Consider the following 18,044-nt stretch of genomic DNA (forward strand, 5'->3'; position numbering starts at 1 on the left):
TCTGCTGAGGGACACAAAAAGGTGCTGATAGGTGTCCACTTTGTGTCCACTAATCAAAATGCTAATGCTGGGAGATCCAGCATTTATATCTTCCTGCTTTGTTTACTCTGTTATGTACTGGTTAAAATGGAAAAATATTTTGGACAGAGGCCAGATAAGAGTTGCAGCCTGCCAAGGGCTAGGTCTTTTCTTTGTGTTTGAGGAAAGAAAAATGTTACCTTGTTATACTCTTAATGAAATAATGGAGAGCTGTTCCATTTTAAGGGTTGTCTTTTGCCCTCAGAATGATGCTGCTTAAGTGCTGTGGCATAGGGCATGCCATCGTTTAACCAGCTCCTTGGGCTTGCCGATCATCTCATTCCAGTGCTCTAGTTCTTTGCCCCGAGTGTACATGAAGGGCCCAACTACTACACGCCCCAGCAGCTGGCTTTCTGGGGAGAAAAAAAGAAAGGAGTTAGTGATCAGCACCTGTCTGTGCTTCAACTGAATCCTCAACACCAAAGTTAACCTTTATTTCTGAGATAGAAGCCGTAAAGTTCTTTTCAAACCCAAGTTTTCATCAAGAAATAGGCTCTGAATCTTGTGTTTGCCTATTAGCTACATGCTAAAATTCATCATTAAAACTTACTGCAGTAAGTTCAGGCCTACTCTACCTGTGCTGTAAATGAGTCAATTTAAGGTGCACATATCTTTATTTGCCAGACCATGTACCTCAAGTTTATTGTGGAACTGTGCCCTAGTTTTGGGCATCAGCAACCTTGGTAGGATTCAGATAGTGCCCTTGCTTGGGAAGGAATATTCCTAAGTACTGGAGCATCAGCTGAGGGTCACAGTACATGGTGTCTGTTTCATATTCTAACACTGACCACCCTCTGCCAATGAGTAGATCATTTCTTGATGTCTGAACTTGCAGCTGCACATGAGGAAAATAATTTGAACCTGCCTTAAGCACTTGGTTGTCTACAAGTGCAAATGATGAAAGATTCATTTATCAATCCCATTAAACTCCTTGTCAAGCATCAAAGGGAAAAACAAACAAAAACCCACAACAAACTGAAATCTCATCTAAACATCTAAAAGACTAAAAGAAATTCCTTAAGAGTATGAATCCAAAGGAAGGGTACTAATGTTTCATTATTGAGGTTATATTTGCACTGCAGGAAGAGCTGTTTGCCTCGTGACTAGCCGAAGCATTGCATTCTGGTGTGCTCTCAGCAGTCCTCCTTAATGGAGTTTCCAGCAATTAGTAAGAACAGACTCCAAGCATCAGTATTTTTGCCAGGGATAGGCCATGTCTGTAATACCTTTCCTCTCTCATCACTTGAACTATTGTGATAATTAAAACTTCTTTTCCTCTTTCAAATTTGGTTAAGGATGGTTAATTGTTTGAAAAATTGAGTTGCGAGCTGTAAGCACAAATGTTCACAGACATAATTGCATGAGCTTGTTTTCTTAGGTCACCAAAATGAAACCAAAGGATAGCTGCTTTAATATATGCACAGTGACTAGTCTATGTAGTTCTAGTTGTGTAATTTTTTTAGCCTTTGAAGATGGACAAACATTTAGTGCAAATAAGCTGTTCTGCCTCTTTAAGGAAACAGCTGTAAAATACCCTAAATCTTTGTTCATTTGTTTAATGATTATTGACAAAAAGGAGTGAATTTGTTAGATGTAAAATGCCTCTACAATATGTAACAGATTTATGACATCTTAAGTAATTGATACATCTTACTGTCTCCGTCGATATTCTGGAACACAGATAGACTCAGGCTTGCTGTATCCAGGTCTGTCTGATCTGCCTTGAAGCTGAAGGTTTCATTATACACTGGATTGAGGGATCCCAGAACAGCTGCTGTCTTTTTACTTTTGATGAATTTATTATGGTTCATTAGTGAGACTTTGACATATACACCTTGGATGAAAAGAAAAGGAAAAAAAAATAGAGACACTGGGGAGGAGAAGGTAGAGGCAAATTCAGCCTTTTAGGAGTAAATAGTAATCACACCATTAGATCATAGAGGATTCAAGAAATATAAGGCAGTAAGGTAATGCATAATGCAAAGTAGGGAGTACAGAATACTTAAGTTGCCCTTTCCCAATTTAAGGGAATTTCTCAATTTCAGCTGTTACTGAAAAGTTATTTTACTCCTACTCTGCCTCCTTGATGACATATTTGTGTCTTCCATCAGATGGAGCTGGGGATTTTTATTTGTTTTTTTTGGAAGCCTTAGTTTGTTGGATCAGTATTAATTTAATATATTTGATCTCATGGTCATTTGATCCAATACAAGGGAGGCTGTGAGGGATGAACCACCTATTATAGCTACAGCCTGCCCTTGGATCAGTTAAGCTTCTGATAAAACTGCATTTCTTAGGGGAAATAGCATTCTCCTATTCAAACAATTCTTAAACAAAAGGTTTCTCCAATGTCTTTTAGGGAATTTTCCTGCCCTATTGATAAGGAGTTTTGAGAGAAATTAGAGGAAAAGATGTGAAAGAATGGTTTTAAGTAGTCTGCTCTTTGTTTTCTAGAAAATGCTGTGGAAATGATGGTGGGAAGAAATGGAGGAAGAACAAGCACCACAACAGCTTTGCTTCCTGAAGGTAAGATGACAGGTAGCACATGTACTGTTACACAGTGCATGTTTGAAGATGAGATCCAGAGTAGCCTGAAATTTTCCATTCTTTCTTCCTTCTTTATAAAATTTAGTGACAAGCAGAAAGAAATTTCATACCAATTACTAGCTAAAGACTTATTCTTTTCCAGTGGTGCAACAAGAGGTTTCCTGCTGCTCCTGTGTTTATTACTCCCTGCTATTCAGTTCATTAAAGTTAATCTGTATAGCAAAGAGTGATCAGAAGTGTCAGGACAGATCCAGCACTGGGTTAATGTCACTTTATTTACACAGATCCAGGAGGATTACTGTTCGAGTTGCAGGCTTACCAGAATAGGTGCTTTTTCTGTGCTACCTGGGCATTATTTCTGGATTACTGTATAAACTACTTGTATACAGTCTGATTTTTAGCTATTGTTTGCTTGCTTACTACTTGAGTTAATATATTTAACTCCCTAGTTTTAATCTAAAAATATTTCCTTACTGTCCTTTACTCTGTATCTTCCATTGAAGATTCATGTCACATTAGAAAAGAGCCCTGTCTCCAGGAAACATCCTATTCCAGGTTTTCTTTAGGATTTATGAGTACTTGTCTGGTCTGTACATCATACTTGAAGGGCTTTATCAAATGAAATGACTCCCGATGTATTCAATTTTCATTTGTTTTTATCCCTAGTAATGTATCCTGCAGAATTGTCTTCTGGCATCTCCTTTGAGAGAATGCCCATGATTCCTGCTTATTAGCATGAATAAATTGCAATATACTATTCTACCCTAAATAGAATAATTCTATCTCTCTGTACATAGACAGCAATGTCTACATACATCTCTCTACATACAGAGAGAAATTTACATTTATACCTGTACATTTATATGTTTCATTTGTATTCTTCAGTTTCAGAACCCTCCAAAAATCACTACTACAGGTGCACTTTGAAGCTTGTTTTTTCAATCTGTTTCTGCTGTTTCTAATTTTTGAGTGTGTAGATAAGCAACATTTTGAGGTAGTTTCAACACTTAACATCTGAGGCCATGGAGACATGAGCATGATGGGAAAACCCTAGCTGCTTTAACAGATGAAAAATGTGACTGTCATGTGATTTCCCTTAACTGAGGTCTGATTACCCTAAATTGGGAATTTTCTTGCATTTCAACTCTCTCCCAGGGCAGTGGTTCAATGGGAGCAGTTGTCCTGCAGTAGCTACCTTCAGGTTTTTGCCTCATAATTGTTTGCCTTGGGGCAACTTTTAAAATGTAGCTGTAGCCTGAAGTACTACCTGCTTTGGACTGGAATACAGTAGAATAATGGTTCTTTTATGCTCATTGCATAAAAGAACAGAGATCAAGGGGAAAAAAATTTACTGAAGGTGTAGGACTAACCATTTATTGTGATACGAAATCAAAGCATAGCAAAACAGAGCAATTAATTTTGTTATCCCCGTAGCCAAGTTATGGTTTGCTTCCACACAAATGAAATCAGCCTGATGTTTATTTTTTCTACGGAGAATTACCGACTATAAGCTTGGGTGGACAGATGAGGAAGGAGCAAATTAGAACAGGAATTGTGGAGCTGATAGCAGAGAGGAAGGTTATTGCACTTACTGGCAGTATGGCTCTCGCCCTGGAGCTTTAGTCCCTTTGCTCTCAGAACCACTACAGTGAGGCGGCCCAGGTAGTCATTGTAGCTGAGAGAGAACTGGATATCACCATACTCTGATGGAGGCTTTGGAAGCAGAAGAGCATTAGTCAAATATACCTGAAACCCTCAGACAAACAAATGGGGGGACTAAGGGGAGTAGGAGATGTCTCTTGACACCAGTGGTTTCTGCCACACTCAAGTGCATTACTGAATTTCATTGCCTTTACCTACACTATTGTAACATTTGATGGAAACAATTGAAAATACTGTCACTATTTGTTTGCAGGATATTCTGAATTGGTCCCTCCTTTTCATTTACAGGGATAGATATGTTTAGTTAAGCAAACAAGTTGTTCCAGTCAAGGTCCCAGTTTTACCCAACACCCCTCCAAAGCAGGCTGTTTAGATGATCTGAAACAGTGATGCAGGCAGCTGTTCCCTTCCTCCTGCGTATCTGAGTTACTACTTTATTCACCAATGGTCAGCTTCCTCTCTCCTTTTGGGGTTAATGTGTAGTGGTAGTCAAACCTTGCTCTCCTGCTATGGTAGTCTCATTTCTTGCTTCAGACTAATACGCATAAGGAGCCTCTTTCTGTCTTTCTGAACTTTGTAATTTGTTTTACAAGTGATGCCTGTTTCCTCTTGTGCTTTTTAAAATTTTTTTACTAATTGGAAACAACAATAGGAGATTTCTTATATAACTGTCTCCTTTTAACTCAAGTAACTGTTTTTGTAGCAGTTAGATTGATTATACCAGGAGCCTGTGGAGTTACGAGTTAGTAACATGGGAATTATACCAAATATTTATCAAATACTTTTATATTTGGTACTATTATTTGATACAAAATTTTTCCACCTCGCCTATATTCCTCCAATACTTGTAAGATAAGAGAGATGTTCAATGCGAAGGAGACTGGGGTGTGCCTACCTCCAAGTTGTCTTTCTCCAAATCCCTCCATATAACTATTTTGCTGTCATCAGTTAGAGTTTCATTTTTCAATGGAAAAATAACTTGGCCTAGGAGATGGTGCTTCTTCTGCTTATCAACATGATAAACCAAGAATTTCAGAGTACTTTGAAATAACATTTTACTGGAAACCTGTACAGGAAGAAGAAAAGTATGTTAATAAATATATTTGCATCTGAGTCTTTTCTACTCTGACATGACTTCAAAGAAGAATTTCTCCAAGCATTAGAGGCAGGTGGAGATTTCCTTTGACTATTTAAAGTCCAGTTTCTTAATCTGCCTAAAGTTTTAGTTATGCAGGAATTGAAAGATCCAAGCTAAAATAGAACTAGCTCAATTGGAAAATGTGAAGTTTAGGAACTGTGAAGAATGAGCAGTTTTTCAACCCATAACGACTATTATATGATGCTTTCATTTGTAGACACAAAAACTTAGTCTTCTGTAAACATTTCACCTTTCAGTTGTTTAAACTTCAAGCTTCATCACTTCTAAAGCTTCTCTGTGAGACCATAAGGCCTTGAGCTTGGAAGCCAGGCTCCTAGCTACTTAAATATTATACAATACATCTTAAATATATTGTACAATACATTCTACTATCTATCTTGCTTCCAGAGCAAATAACCTAGAAGCAATGAAAACCTTGGTTAAACTGGATTGCTCCTTGACTTCAAGAGCTGCTGTGCTGCTCAGCTCTAGTTCAGACTCATGTTTTCATTCTTCCCAGGGCAGCAACCCTGGAATCTTTGGTGCAGTTCACACATGTAAGATCAGTTCCTGTAGCCACAGACTTATTTAGCCCAGGATCTCCACAAGGTCCAGTAGTAAATCTTATTTCTGGGAAAAACAATTTTGTGTTTTGGTAGAAGTGTGTAGAAAACTATTCCTTTTCAAAAAACAAGTTGTTTGGTGTGACAAGTCAATCTATGCAAACAAAATTCTACTTCATCAAAAAGTAAGTACCTGAAAAACAAAGTTTTCATCAAACTGTGGGTTGAGGGTTTTCCGTTTTGTTTTGGACTGCAAGTACCGTCTTTCATCTGGCAGCAAGTAGATTTTCACAAACGGACTGCAGGAATCAGCAGGAGGCTGCAGCTTTCTGACTTTAATCAAGGAGACAAGGAGCCTTTCCGACTCTTGCTCGTACTCTACAGAGAACCAGAGACGGCCAATGCTGCCCTCAGGAAAATCTGTCTCACTTTGGTCTTCAGGAAACTTGTACAGCTCTGGGTTAATGGTCCCTACAACATAAGCTCCGGCTTCCCAAAACACAAAACAAGCATCAGAAGGTTAGTCTCAAGACTGTAGCAGGCATTTTCATAACCACTGCTGTATTAGGAAAACCATGTTAATCTCTTTACTAACAATCTATCTCAGGATTTGAACTCCTCTTCTCTGAAGTGTGAGTGAGTAGTTGTAGGCTTCCACCTTCTCTTTTCTTTCTCTTTTTTTTTGTGACTGCACCTTGATAGTTCCGGATATTTGCTGTTGCAGTCAACAACCTTATCTGCTAGTGGTCCTGCTATATCTGGAGGCAACAGTGGGACACTTCACATGAGCCCCCATGTTGTTCCTCTATAAAAATAGGATGAAAGGCTGCTTTGTGGTCCCTGGATGTGAATTTCCACTGCATGGAAAGAGTGGCTACATTCTGGCCCAATTCTTAGAAAAATTCTGTATAATATCTGGGGCTCTTGCTCTATACTGCTATGCATGGTATGCCCCCAGCAAGCCTACTTTATAATAATCTACTTCCCCTTCCAAATGTCCCACTTTTGCAATGCTTACCCAAGGAATGAAATGATGACCGTGGCCCAGGCTGAGGAATCACGTAGGGGTCACTGTCTTGTTGAACCTGTTCTTCGTTCATCAAGTTAATCCAGTCTCTCCCATGCAGTGTGGGTGGAATGATAAATGGAACACTTCTAGATCTGCTCAGAACAACAACAATTAGTGACTCCTCTAGTTTAAATAGGAAAATCAAACTTGGTAACAGGGCAATATACTTAGGTTCTTTTGGTTTTGTAAAAGCGATACAGAGATAAGTAAGCAGAAACTGTAACAGTTGTAAAATAAAGGGTATCATCTGTATAGTGCCTAAAGGTCCAGCTAGGGCGATCCAATCTTTGTCTTTAGAATGCTCCCTCACTTTGCCCTTTGCCCTTTTTTTCTCCTGTGGAAATCACCTTTCAAAGGAAAAGAAGGAAGAATGAACTGCTACATTTTGTTTGAGAGCCCAGAACTCCACCAGTAACTTTGTGGCCCCTTTCAGAGCTGAATTCATATTGCCAGGTTCTCAGATGTTTCATTCTCAGGCTCATAGGAATGACTCTGGCCTGTGGGTTCTCTCTTTCTAGATAATATAAAACTAACCATGAACTGATTACACATGATGGCAATATCTTTTACTAGCAAATTGTATAAATTAGAAAAAAATGTGCTGGTGCTGGCCTCTTTTCCCTGGTGGCCACCGACAGAACTAGAGGAAATGGCCACAAACTGAAGCACCAAAAGTTCCACAGAAACTTAAGGAAAAAATTTTTAACAGTGAGGGTGACAGAGCACTGGAACAGGCTGCCCAGAGAGGTTGTGGAGTCTCCTTCTCTGGAGATCTTCAAACCCGCTTGGACGCAGTCCTGTGCCACGTGCTCTAGGTGACCCTGCGTGTGCAGGGGGTTGGACTAGATGACCTCTAGAGGTCCCTTCCAACCTTAAGCATTCTATGATTCTATGATCTATGAAAAAAAAATTGCATTCATAGTAACAGAAGTATTTTCTTAAAGAATGACAGAAAACATGACTGAGTTGTGTATGATTGCGGGCCTTATGTCTGCATATTTAGATCGTCCCCCATTTGAGCTTTGACACGTTGAAATAGTGGGCAATAGCTTATGCTCAAGAAACAAAGCAAGATTAGGTACCTTGTGTCTTTTGGCTGAGTTTCAGAAGATGGCTGATTCTGCAAAAGGGCCTTTGCAGGTGTTGTTGAGACAGGACTAGTAAGCTCTTCATAAGAAGAGAAGAGGCACAATTTCTTCCAGAGTAGATATGCAGTAATTCCAATGAGAACAAACAGAAGGATTCCTCCTATTACACCTCCAAGAACAGCAATTACTTGTTCTGTTCAAACATAGAAATACATAAATCAACATAGCAGGATTAATATTGTGTATTTTTACAGGGGGCAAAAATATTAAAATTGGCAAGACAAATTGACAAAAATATTAAAATTGACAAGATTATTTGACCTACATTCTAAAATGGATGAAAAAATGAATTTTAAATGAAGTATTCTACCCACCTGCATACTTTTGTCTTTGGACATAGCATGGCACGACAGCTGAAGCTGTATGACAGTAGTGAGTGATTAGAAAATATTCAGATACTCTGACAATGACTGCAATGCAAGAGATTTGGGATGGGGAATAGGAAGCAAAGAATAGAATAAGCAAAGCTCTGGGTTTTTTTTTTCCAAGGGTGTGTACATTTTCTGATCTGGAAAGACAAATTTATGCATACTCAGAAAACTATTTCCTGTAGCTTGATTATTTCAGATAAAACCAGATTCTGTATGATTGGCCTGTTGATGGTTTCACAGCAGTAAAACTGGACACTTAGCAAAATTCCTCATATTCCTGAAGCTATTTATTCAGTTCATCGCTCACAAGCCAAGGGCAGGCAGTTGGTGAGAGGCCCGGGTGGTGGTTGACCCCGGGCTTGTTTTGGCATCTGTGTGCAGGAGCTGGAGGCTGCAGGAGCCGCTTCTGCGCTGTGCCTGGCACCCAGCTGCCTGTGTCTGGTGCTGCCGGACGTGGGTGGATCTTGTCCAGCTGTGCCTGGCACCCAGCTGCCTGTGTCTGGTGCTGCCGGACGTGGGTGGATCTTGTCCACCTCCGAGCCCTGGGGCTGCAGGCTTAGGCCAGAATCTCCCTGGCTCTGGGTTTAACATTTCATGCCCCAGGTCCGTGTAACAGGTGGTGCGAGCAGGCTATGAAACTGCCTTCCAGGGACACGTGGGCTGCTTTTCTTTTGGGCAGTGTTCCTAGTGTAAGGAGGAGATTGCTATTGCAGCTGTTACTTTTCTCCCTTATCAATAAGGTACTGAACTCCAGCTGCTTTTAGTGCCTCTAAAATGTTCTTGCTTTTTGATTTTCTAACTATTTCTTATATTTCTATCTTTGCTTCTTTTTTCAGACTCCGAATTCTGTGGAGATACCCAAGACTGAAGGAAGTTTCCTCCTTTAACTCACTGCTGAAAACTTTTATGTAAGGATTTTCAGTGCTTACAGTAACAACATATCTATCTTGCCTTAAGCGAGCTTATATTATGCATATAACAACAGTAAATAAATCTGTAAAGAACTTCAGCCAGATTTTGATGGAGTTTGAAAATGGGTGTTTTTCTAGTGTTTGAAGTGTTCTAGCAATAAATGAAAAAATATGAAATACTATAGACCCCAGGGTTCTTCCCCTGTACAAGGTAAAGCATGAGTAAAAGTGCTTGAGAATCTGAATAGCTTGTCTATGTGAAAATAACGTGTAGTATGTATATGGCTCCTCAGGTAAATCTCCAGTTGTGCTTTATTCCTTTATTTTTGTCTGCTCGTGCTTAGTAGGGCTCTTACAGTTAAGTCATCTGTCTTTGTAACAGTACAAAGCAAATAAAGACAATATAAGCACAATGTATTCAGTCAGCATTATTAGGTGTGAGTAGAGCTCAGAATAGTAATTTGATGCCATTTAATTTACTAAATAGGATTATAAGAAGCACAAAAGTTGCAAATGTATTACTGATCTTTTTGCTGTTGCCACGTTGCAATCAGTGATATGGAATGTCCTTCAGCTACAGAGCACTTGAGCAAACACTGCAGCCCCAGCATTAACTTCACCGTAGTGCCCCCAGAGCACCATATCTCACTCTTCTGTTTCTGATGCACTCATAGCAGCCAGGGCTTTCAGCCCCTCTCCAGGCGTGTTGCTTTAGCTCACTGCCCAAATGGCCTGGCAGCCTCCCTGCGAGTCCTCTGCTCAGTTGTGGCTCCCACTACTTTGCTCCTGGCCATTGTGGTCCTTGCAGCCCACGAGTGGGCTGAGGAGCAGCTAGCCAGGCTGTTATGAGAACAATTATTCTGAGGAACAGGAAACAAGTGTCCTTTTGTTATGGATTAATGCTAATATAGAGGCTAATCTGTTTGTGCTAAACTGGTAATCTAGTTTCCTTTTGTAAGAATGTGGGATATGAGGAAATGTGAATTCAAATTAAGTCCTGAGCATGGAAATTCTGTAAGTGTAAAATGCTTGCCAGTTGTTTTTTTCTTTTTCAGAAAGTATGGAAGAATTGATACCTTGATTTTGTGACTGTTTGAATTCTAATTCTTCTCTTCTAGTTTTGATGGCCATACCCAAGTATGCCTTTGCACATTGACAGGGTCTTACAGTTTTAGAAGACCTGACTCAGAGAAATGCTTTAGTGCAAATGAGCATAATAGAAATTAATGCAGCACGTCCTACAGGTGTAGTATCAGCAGTGCAAATGACTGTGGTTGGCGATTTTTAGTCTCTATTCTGACATAGGTATGTTAAAGAAAAAATAACATTTCATGGGTCACAAAAGTTGAAGCAAGCTCTACAGGATTTTTTCTCTGTTTCACTTGTCCTCTCCATTTCTAAGTCTTCACTGCTCTCAGCAGTTGTTCTGTGTTCTACTCCTGAGACCAGTCTGTCCCTTTTTAGCAGTAATGATGGTAAGATGAGGGGTGCTCTAGCTCAATGCCTGGTACACAGTCCCCATGGCTTATGAGGAAGAGGATGAGCCTCCAACCTTCTTTTTAATGTGTTTACAGCACTGCATATGTTAGCTGCAGAATGATCTAACATTTCTGACCCAGCTACTGATATTGGGCCAAATTCTGCTTTTATTTTTACATGGTGGTTGATAGGTGAAGTTTTATTCATTTTAAGAGAGCTCTCTGCCTTTAATGAGTAAGGGAAATTTGGCTCATTTCTTTTTAGTTCATCCTGTCTGGTCAATCAGCAACCGAGATAATAGCTTAGGGCACAGTGCAGTGCTAATCATAAAGTCAACTATTGAAATAAATTGAGTCTTTTGTGTCTAAGGAGAAAACATGTATTTATTAAATAACCCCTTGTCATCAGGCAAAGCTGCTGATTGTGTTCAGCTGTGATGCAGAACCAGGGCATGTGGAGATGAAGCGGTGCTGGGATGCTGCAGCCTTACACGCCGGCTGTTGGGGAGGCTGTCCACCACGAGGGGCTGCCACGTTATCGTTGGCATAGATCCCTCCTTGCTTAGGTTTCAATATTTTTATAAGCTTGTTTTAGCCTCTGCAGTAAGCCTTCTGGAGTTAGGACCCAGGTAGTTCTTCCTTGGAAGTTTGAATCCCTGTTTACATGCCCAGACTTACAACATATGTGCAGTATGAACTGAATGATTTGGAGGACGGTAAGCAAGCTCTTTACTCTGGCTGCTTGCTGTCTCCGCAAGGTGCTTGCTAGGTGATGGGAAAGCATTCAAGGCATAGAATAAAAACCAGAGCCGAGGAGCAGACCTGCAGGTTACACAGTGGTGTTTCCTTAGCAGGCTCCAGAAGCGGGTCAGACAAACAGCGTCTGAGCTCGGCGACGGGCGAGCGGAGCCCACGGCGTGGGGCATTCGGGGCAGGGCTGCATGCAAGGGGGAGGCGGTGCGGGGGCCCACAGCACTTACCGGGCATGGGTGCTGGGGCTCCCGGGGTCACCGCCGCGGCCCCATCCCGCTCCCTCGCTGCTGCCGCTGCCCGCGATCCCCGGCGGGGCCGCGACCGCCACCGCTGCCGCTCTATAAGGGCCCTCAGCCCGCCCCTGCGCCCGCCCGGCAAATGAGCACGCGGGGCAGAGCCGCCAGGCGCGGAGAGCAGTCCCGGCTCCGCCGACGTGAGGGAACGGGCGAGGTGCGCCTGGACGGAGCTGCAGCCGCAGCACGGGCCTCCTGCCGTCTGAGAGCCGGGCGCGCGAGCGAGGCTGGCAGCAGCGCCCCGTCGAGCCGCCGCGTCTCGAGCCTTGACATTTCTCAGTCACCTGTGCGTGCTCAGTAAAGCGTCGGAGCTAAACTGTTTGCATACTGAGTATTTCTCAGCTTAATTTAACTATGTAAAGTTTGAATCGGACTCCGTAGGCTGTTTTCAGAAAACCAGCTATTGTTTTTTTTTTGTTTTGTTTTGTTTTGTTTTTTTATCCTGCAATTTGGTCTGCTGATAGCTCTTCAGTTGCTAGATAGGGAGAGGACTGGGTAGATTGGCAAAGGAGTAGCTATTGTACCAGATACAGATGCTGTCACGCTTCCAAAAAAACTGTACAGCTTGGGCTATGTGAGATGCTTTTGAAAAACAGTTATGCTCAGAAAAGATTGACATTAGTAACTTAACTTTTAAAATTTCTGTGGGGCAGAAAAATAACATGCAGGAATCATTTAATAAAAAAGCTATGCACAAATGACCACAGAGAGGCTACTCAGGCAATCACAATTACAACTTTTCCAATTGTGTTTATAAATGTAATGATTTTTAATGTTTTCCCTGTGTAATAAAGATAACTAAACAGATCTTAACTGACAAAATTACCTGTGCATAGTTCTGAAAGGAAGTTATTCAAATCACTTTTTCTAGTTGATTGCCATTGTTTGTTTCTCTTCTTTCAGAAAGTATGGAAAAAATGTTGCCTTGGATTTAATTTATGACTGTTTTGTCTTCTAAGTGCTGCTTCTGTTCTCGACTTGGTATTGTATATATTTGCATAGTGCCTTTTAATCTTAAAGATGTAGAAATTAAAATAGGGATACTCTAAGAAAATTATTTAAAGTTCCGTATAAATTGGTTATATTTCAATAATACCTAAAATGTCCTGCTGTAGATATAATTTGCTTTACCTTTTTCTGTTTAATTCTTTGAGACTTTTCTCTAAGACAGAAAGTTTCATAGATAACTTCTACTCCTTATATTTCAATTGTTCTGTTTTATCTAATTGGCTACTAAGTGACTATTGCATAGTCAAGAGCCTTTGCTATTCCTGTTTCTACAATGAATTAGCAGGAAAGAGCAAAAGGTTGCTAATACTGCATTAAGGGCACGAAGTATGCCACAAGAGTTTAACGCTCTTGAGGATACATCTTTACAAGTTTAGGACTACGGAAAGTCTTGAGGTGTGCCAAGGCACACTGACTGCTTTCCGTTACAGTATTCTCTTTTCAGCTCCCAATTTCTCTGTTGGAGAAGTGGTAACATTACTCAAAATATTTGGCAGCTGAACAGTTAATGATCCCTGACAGATGCATCATCTGCTGTGCAAACTGTGCCACTTGTGTAGGTGGATGTGAAGTGTGTCCGGGAAGCAATAACCACCTGCTGATTCAGCTCTTGTTTCTTTGAGCTGATGCATAGGGTGCTCTTCAGTGCTGTGCTCCTCCACACATTTCTGGGGCTCTAATTTTTCTGTGCTGATTTTTACACCAGATAGAAATGAAGATCAATAAAGAGGAACTGAGGGATACGATTATACCCCTTCTATCCCTGATCCGAAACTTCCTCTCCTACTCTATTACTTCAAAGTTTTGCTGTTTCTTCCTAGACAACCCACAAAAAAAGCATCCAGTCTTATTATACACGAAGGAAGCAAGCTAAACTAATTAAGAGACGCTTACAAATACTGACTGCCACATGTCTGAATGTGTCTGCTTCCAGCGGGTACTTGAACTCCCTCGGGAAGGATGGCTGGCAGATTAAGGATGCTTCTCTGTGGAGAAGAGGGGTGTTGACAAGGTAAACTGGAGCAACTGCGATAACTTTGCTCCTAACCTTCTGAAAAATAAAGTGTGAAGCCCGAAGGATTTTACCATTTCTTAAGGAATTCATTTTAAATGTTGGAACCCTCTGTTTCAAGATAGAATATTCTTTCAAATGTTTTAAATGTGTTAATTTAAAAATTGGCCACTGGGCTCCTAAGACACTCACTCTATTTGCATATCTGTTTGCATTTTTAAGTTAGGATATTATTTATACTAGAATGGGAGAAACTAAAATACATGTATTTCTTTAATGGCATTATATTTTTGTAAAATACTTATTCAGTGCATTTTATACCACTGTGTTTATGGTCAAGTTCATTATATATAATTACGTAATGTTGTTTGTGACACGACAACAATAATGATGCACCTCACAACAGTGGGCAGAGAAATATTTAAAGAAAATGGAGTAAAATCACAAGCATCAGTAGATCATTCTAACTGCTAATTAACATAATTCAGTTGAGTGTCCCTCTACAATCTAATCCTTACTGTAGTTTATGCATATTTTTAAAATTACATTGAGATTCTATTACATAAGAGGTTACTTGTAGTCCAACGTGGCAACTATAAAATGATTATCAAATCCTGGCATTTTAGGTAAGATACATTCTGATTCTACTACTTTTTTCCCCAGTTTTTTGTGTTCATGAATTTTGACTTTCAAGCGGATGGTATCTATGACTAGACTGGCTTACAGATTTTTTTTTTTCCTTCAAATTAAATTGCGGCTAATTTGAGCCTGGTGAATCAGCCAGGGAGTAATAGATTAGAATCTGCAGGGAGCACTGATGGGCATCCTAAGTACAACAAATAGATTAGATCAAGAGGTATAATTATGAAAGGCTGAAATAATAAGAGTACTTAAAATTTCTATAGAGCCTTTCATTCCCATGAAAAGCTCCCGAATTCTGCACCAGCATCAATTACTGGTAGTTAACAGTCACAAAAGCTTTTTGAAATGGTAGTTATTGTTATCCTTATTTTATAGACTGTTTAATACCTGGACTCACTCCAGATTCACACTTGTTTAACTGAGATAAGAATTTCTCCCACAATCTACTTCTGGCCTTGAATTGACATCTAGTCCTTTGCTTTATCAGACTGCTGCCATTCTTTTCTTTCAGAATAGAAAGTGCCTCCTTTTGCCAGGTGCTGAAGCCCCTCGCGGACATCAGTGCAACCCTATTTTTCTTTAAGGCTTTCTTACAAATCTTTTCAGCAGTACTGTAGTACACCTACAGCTATGATGGTATACATAAGTGAAGTCCACCTAGAACGTTTATTTTTTACCTTTTATTTTTGATCTTAGAGTACTTCAATTACAGATGTTTCCTAGTCATAATATTTATGCAAGCTATAGCACCACCTCCTGTCCAAAGTTGTGCTCGAGTGTGAATCGGTGTAATAATAAAATTCTTTTAAAGGTTGGATTAAAAAAAGAAGAAAATCCTTTATGGAACAGACTGTAGAAGTGAACTTTACTACTTTAACTGACATTTCCTTCCTGTGTTTTCCAATAGGAATTTTTCCAATATTCAGTCTGCTTTTCCTGGTACCTGTCCTCCTGTTTTTTGTTTGTTTGTTTTTGTTTTTATTTTTTTCCTGTCAGTGTAAATTGAATTGATTAAGAGAAATAGCAACTGCTTTTGTTTCAACAACAATACAAAATATTCATTTAAAAAGACTTTTTAATGAGCTCCAAGTTCTCAAAAGTTATGTACATGGCCTGAGAAGTTTTCTGCAAAGATGGCTTGTGAAACTGGTTTGCATGGCTTCAAAGCTTTGGGGCCAATGCCTTGTTCTTTGTTCTGATTTTGGACCCGTTCAGTCCTGGTAACTGTAATCCTAACTCTGAGGAAGGCCTTGGGAGTTGCTCTTGTACGCCTGCGTCCCGAACTGTTCGTGCAAGACTGGCTTTTGTTGTATGTAGTATTTCCGGTTCTCCTTCTGGAACAGGGAATGGATTTAGGCCAAACATAATGTAAGCAGATGATGAGAACTGTGACAACAAATGGAAAGGGATTGCTGAGCCCGCAAACATGTCTCTAGGCAGGAATGCATCATGAGATTTGTGTGCAGCGCAGGAAAGCACAAAATCATAAATATTTATCAAGTGTAGCAATTATAGCATATTTAACATAGCCCTAACTAGTGGTACCTTAATAGCACTATATACTTGTAACGCAGTGCCAAATTTGATCTTTGCTTTTGACAGCATGTGCAATTGGAATGAGATACTTGAAAGCTGAAGATTTCTTTGCTTTTACTTAGTCTTTTCTGCAGTAGATTTTTTTGCACCTCAAACCTTCCTGGGTATGGCAACCACAGATTTATGGATGCCAGCCCGTGTGTTCGTGTTCTGAAAGCGTGGGCAGGACTGCAGCCAGATCGTGAGGGTCAAGGATGTCAAGATCAAATCTTGAGTTTACGGGGGGAGAAAAAAAAACCCTTTTCATACAAACTAGTATTTCCTTCATCTGTGCAAATCATCGCTTTTGCTTTGCAAGGTCCCTGGCACACTGCAGGCCAGGCCCCATTCTGTGGCTCCCTCTGCTGGTTTCAGTGTGCGAACAGCTGCACAGAGCCAGAGCGAAGGGGCACTGTCTGGATTTAGCTTTTGGCCCAGCTGGGCTAACCGAGCCAGTGTGGTCACGGAGTCCAGCAGGAGCATGTATGGGCATGTAAAGGGATTTTGCAGAGACAGGGGCTGTGCTTTAGAAAGAGAGTACTTCCCTAACTGAAGCTTGGCAGGAAATGAGCAAATTAGCAATCAATATTGACAAAATATTTGCACTTAGGGCATGATAATGTGAAGTATTCCATCTCTAGCAAAACAAGCCCACCCCAAAACAAAATGGGTTCATTTTGATTAAAATCTTTTCATAAATGTAGGTTAGAGCCTTGCCAGATGAACAAGCCCAAGGGGCTTGTACCGAGTGCAGGGCGTGAGGAGGGGTAAGAGAAGGAGCCAGAAGCAGCTCATATGGGCACGCTTGAGGCAGTTATTACTGAAACTGCACCCTAGAGCCAGAATACTAAATATTTTTGAGTCATGTTGCTGGCCTCTCACTTGAAGTGTATGTGCAGATGCTCTAAGGAATGCAAGAACAGTGGAAAGGTTTAAATTGAATCCTAAAATGATGACAACTAAGATGAGTCGGAGTCACTTCCCCAGGGATTGTTGCATTGCTTTACAGAGAAAGGTAATGATTGAGTGCTGGAAAGCAATTTCAGTAGGAGCTGAGTAATATTTCCATTCCTCTCTCAGCCTTTTGCAGACTGGACTCACATGGTACATTCTGCATTTGGAAATGATGCTTTGAAGGCACCTGCCTACCATTACTTGGTTTATTATATGACTTTGGTTTTATGTATGGAGTAAGACATTGCTTCCTTTTAGGACCTTAATCACTACCTATTTTTCCCTTCCAATTTGATTTTTCTTCAACAAGAATGGAACAGAGCTGGATGACTATCTGTTTATTTGATAGACAGGTTTGAGGATGGGAGGGAGTTTAAAAAATGAGATTTTTTTCTTTAGATTCCTGAGATATGTGAGTTAGTGCATCCACGAGCCAAGGTTACATAAACTAATGCATTAGAACAAGATTGGGTTGCATAAACACTGTTACTGCACTTCAATCTGTCACAGAGTCAACTCTGCAGATTACTGCATGCAGAGCTAGCCCAGCGCGTACGCTCCATCCCGCTGAACTCCCGCTGGCGCTGGTTGCGCTGAAGTAGCATTGATTCCTTGCCGTGAGGCTCCTTTATGCTCCGTGCATGCTACTTTAGGGTCTTATTTGTGCATGCCATGTTCAATATGCAGTACAGTTACTCCCTGCTCGTGTCTAATTTGGACTGCCACTCTGGTATATTGGTTGCATAAAAATTGTCATTCATTCAGACAAGGATTATACCTCTTATGAGGGTGATCCATTATACATAGACCCAGAGATCAGTTCTAAGTCCTCCTCAGATTAA

The 18,044-nt window shown here is 40.5% G+C and overlaps 1 protein-coding gene across 1 annotated transcript; it reads right to left on the reverse strand.

The window, feature by feature from the left end:
* Nucleotides 1-257: 257 nt before the first annotated feature.
* LOC104576894 (synaptotagmin-15) lies at nt 258-11,990 on the reverse strand. The gene is made up of 8 exons (XM_088526459.1): nt 11,946-11,990; nt 8,140-8,338; nt 7,007-7,149; nt 6,182-6,477; nt 5,183-5,353; nt 4,218-4,338; nt 1,733-1,912; nt 258-431 (listed from the first exon to the last, which is right to left on the reverse strand). The coding sequence occupies exons 1-8, from the start codon at nt 11,950-11,952 to the stop codon at nt 295-297; spliced, it is 1,254 nt and encodes a 417-aa protein (XP_088382585.1). The 5' UTR covers nt 11,953-11,990; the 3' UTR covers nt 258-294.
* Between the last annotated feature and the right edge of the window lie 6,054 nt (nt 11,991-18,044).

Source organism: Tinamus guttatus, unplaced genomic scaffold (assembly GCF_059628265.1).
Source record: "Tinamus guttatus ecotype Peru unplaced genomic scaffold, ASM5962826v1 Tinamus_guttatus_pri_ptg000246l, whole genome shotgun sequence".
Classification (NCBI taxonomy): Eukaryota; Metazoa; Chordata; class Aves; order Tinamiformes; family Tinamidae; genus Tinamus; species Tinamus guttatus.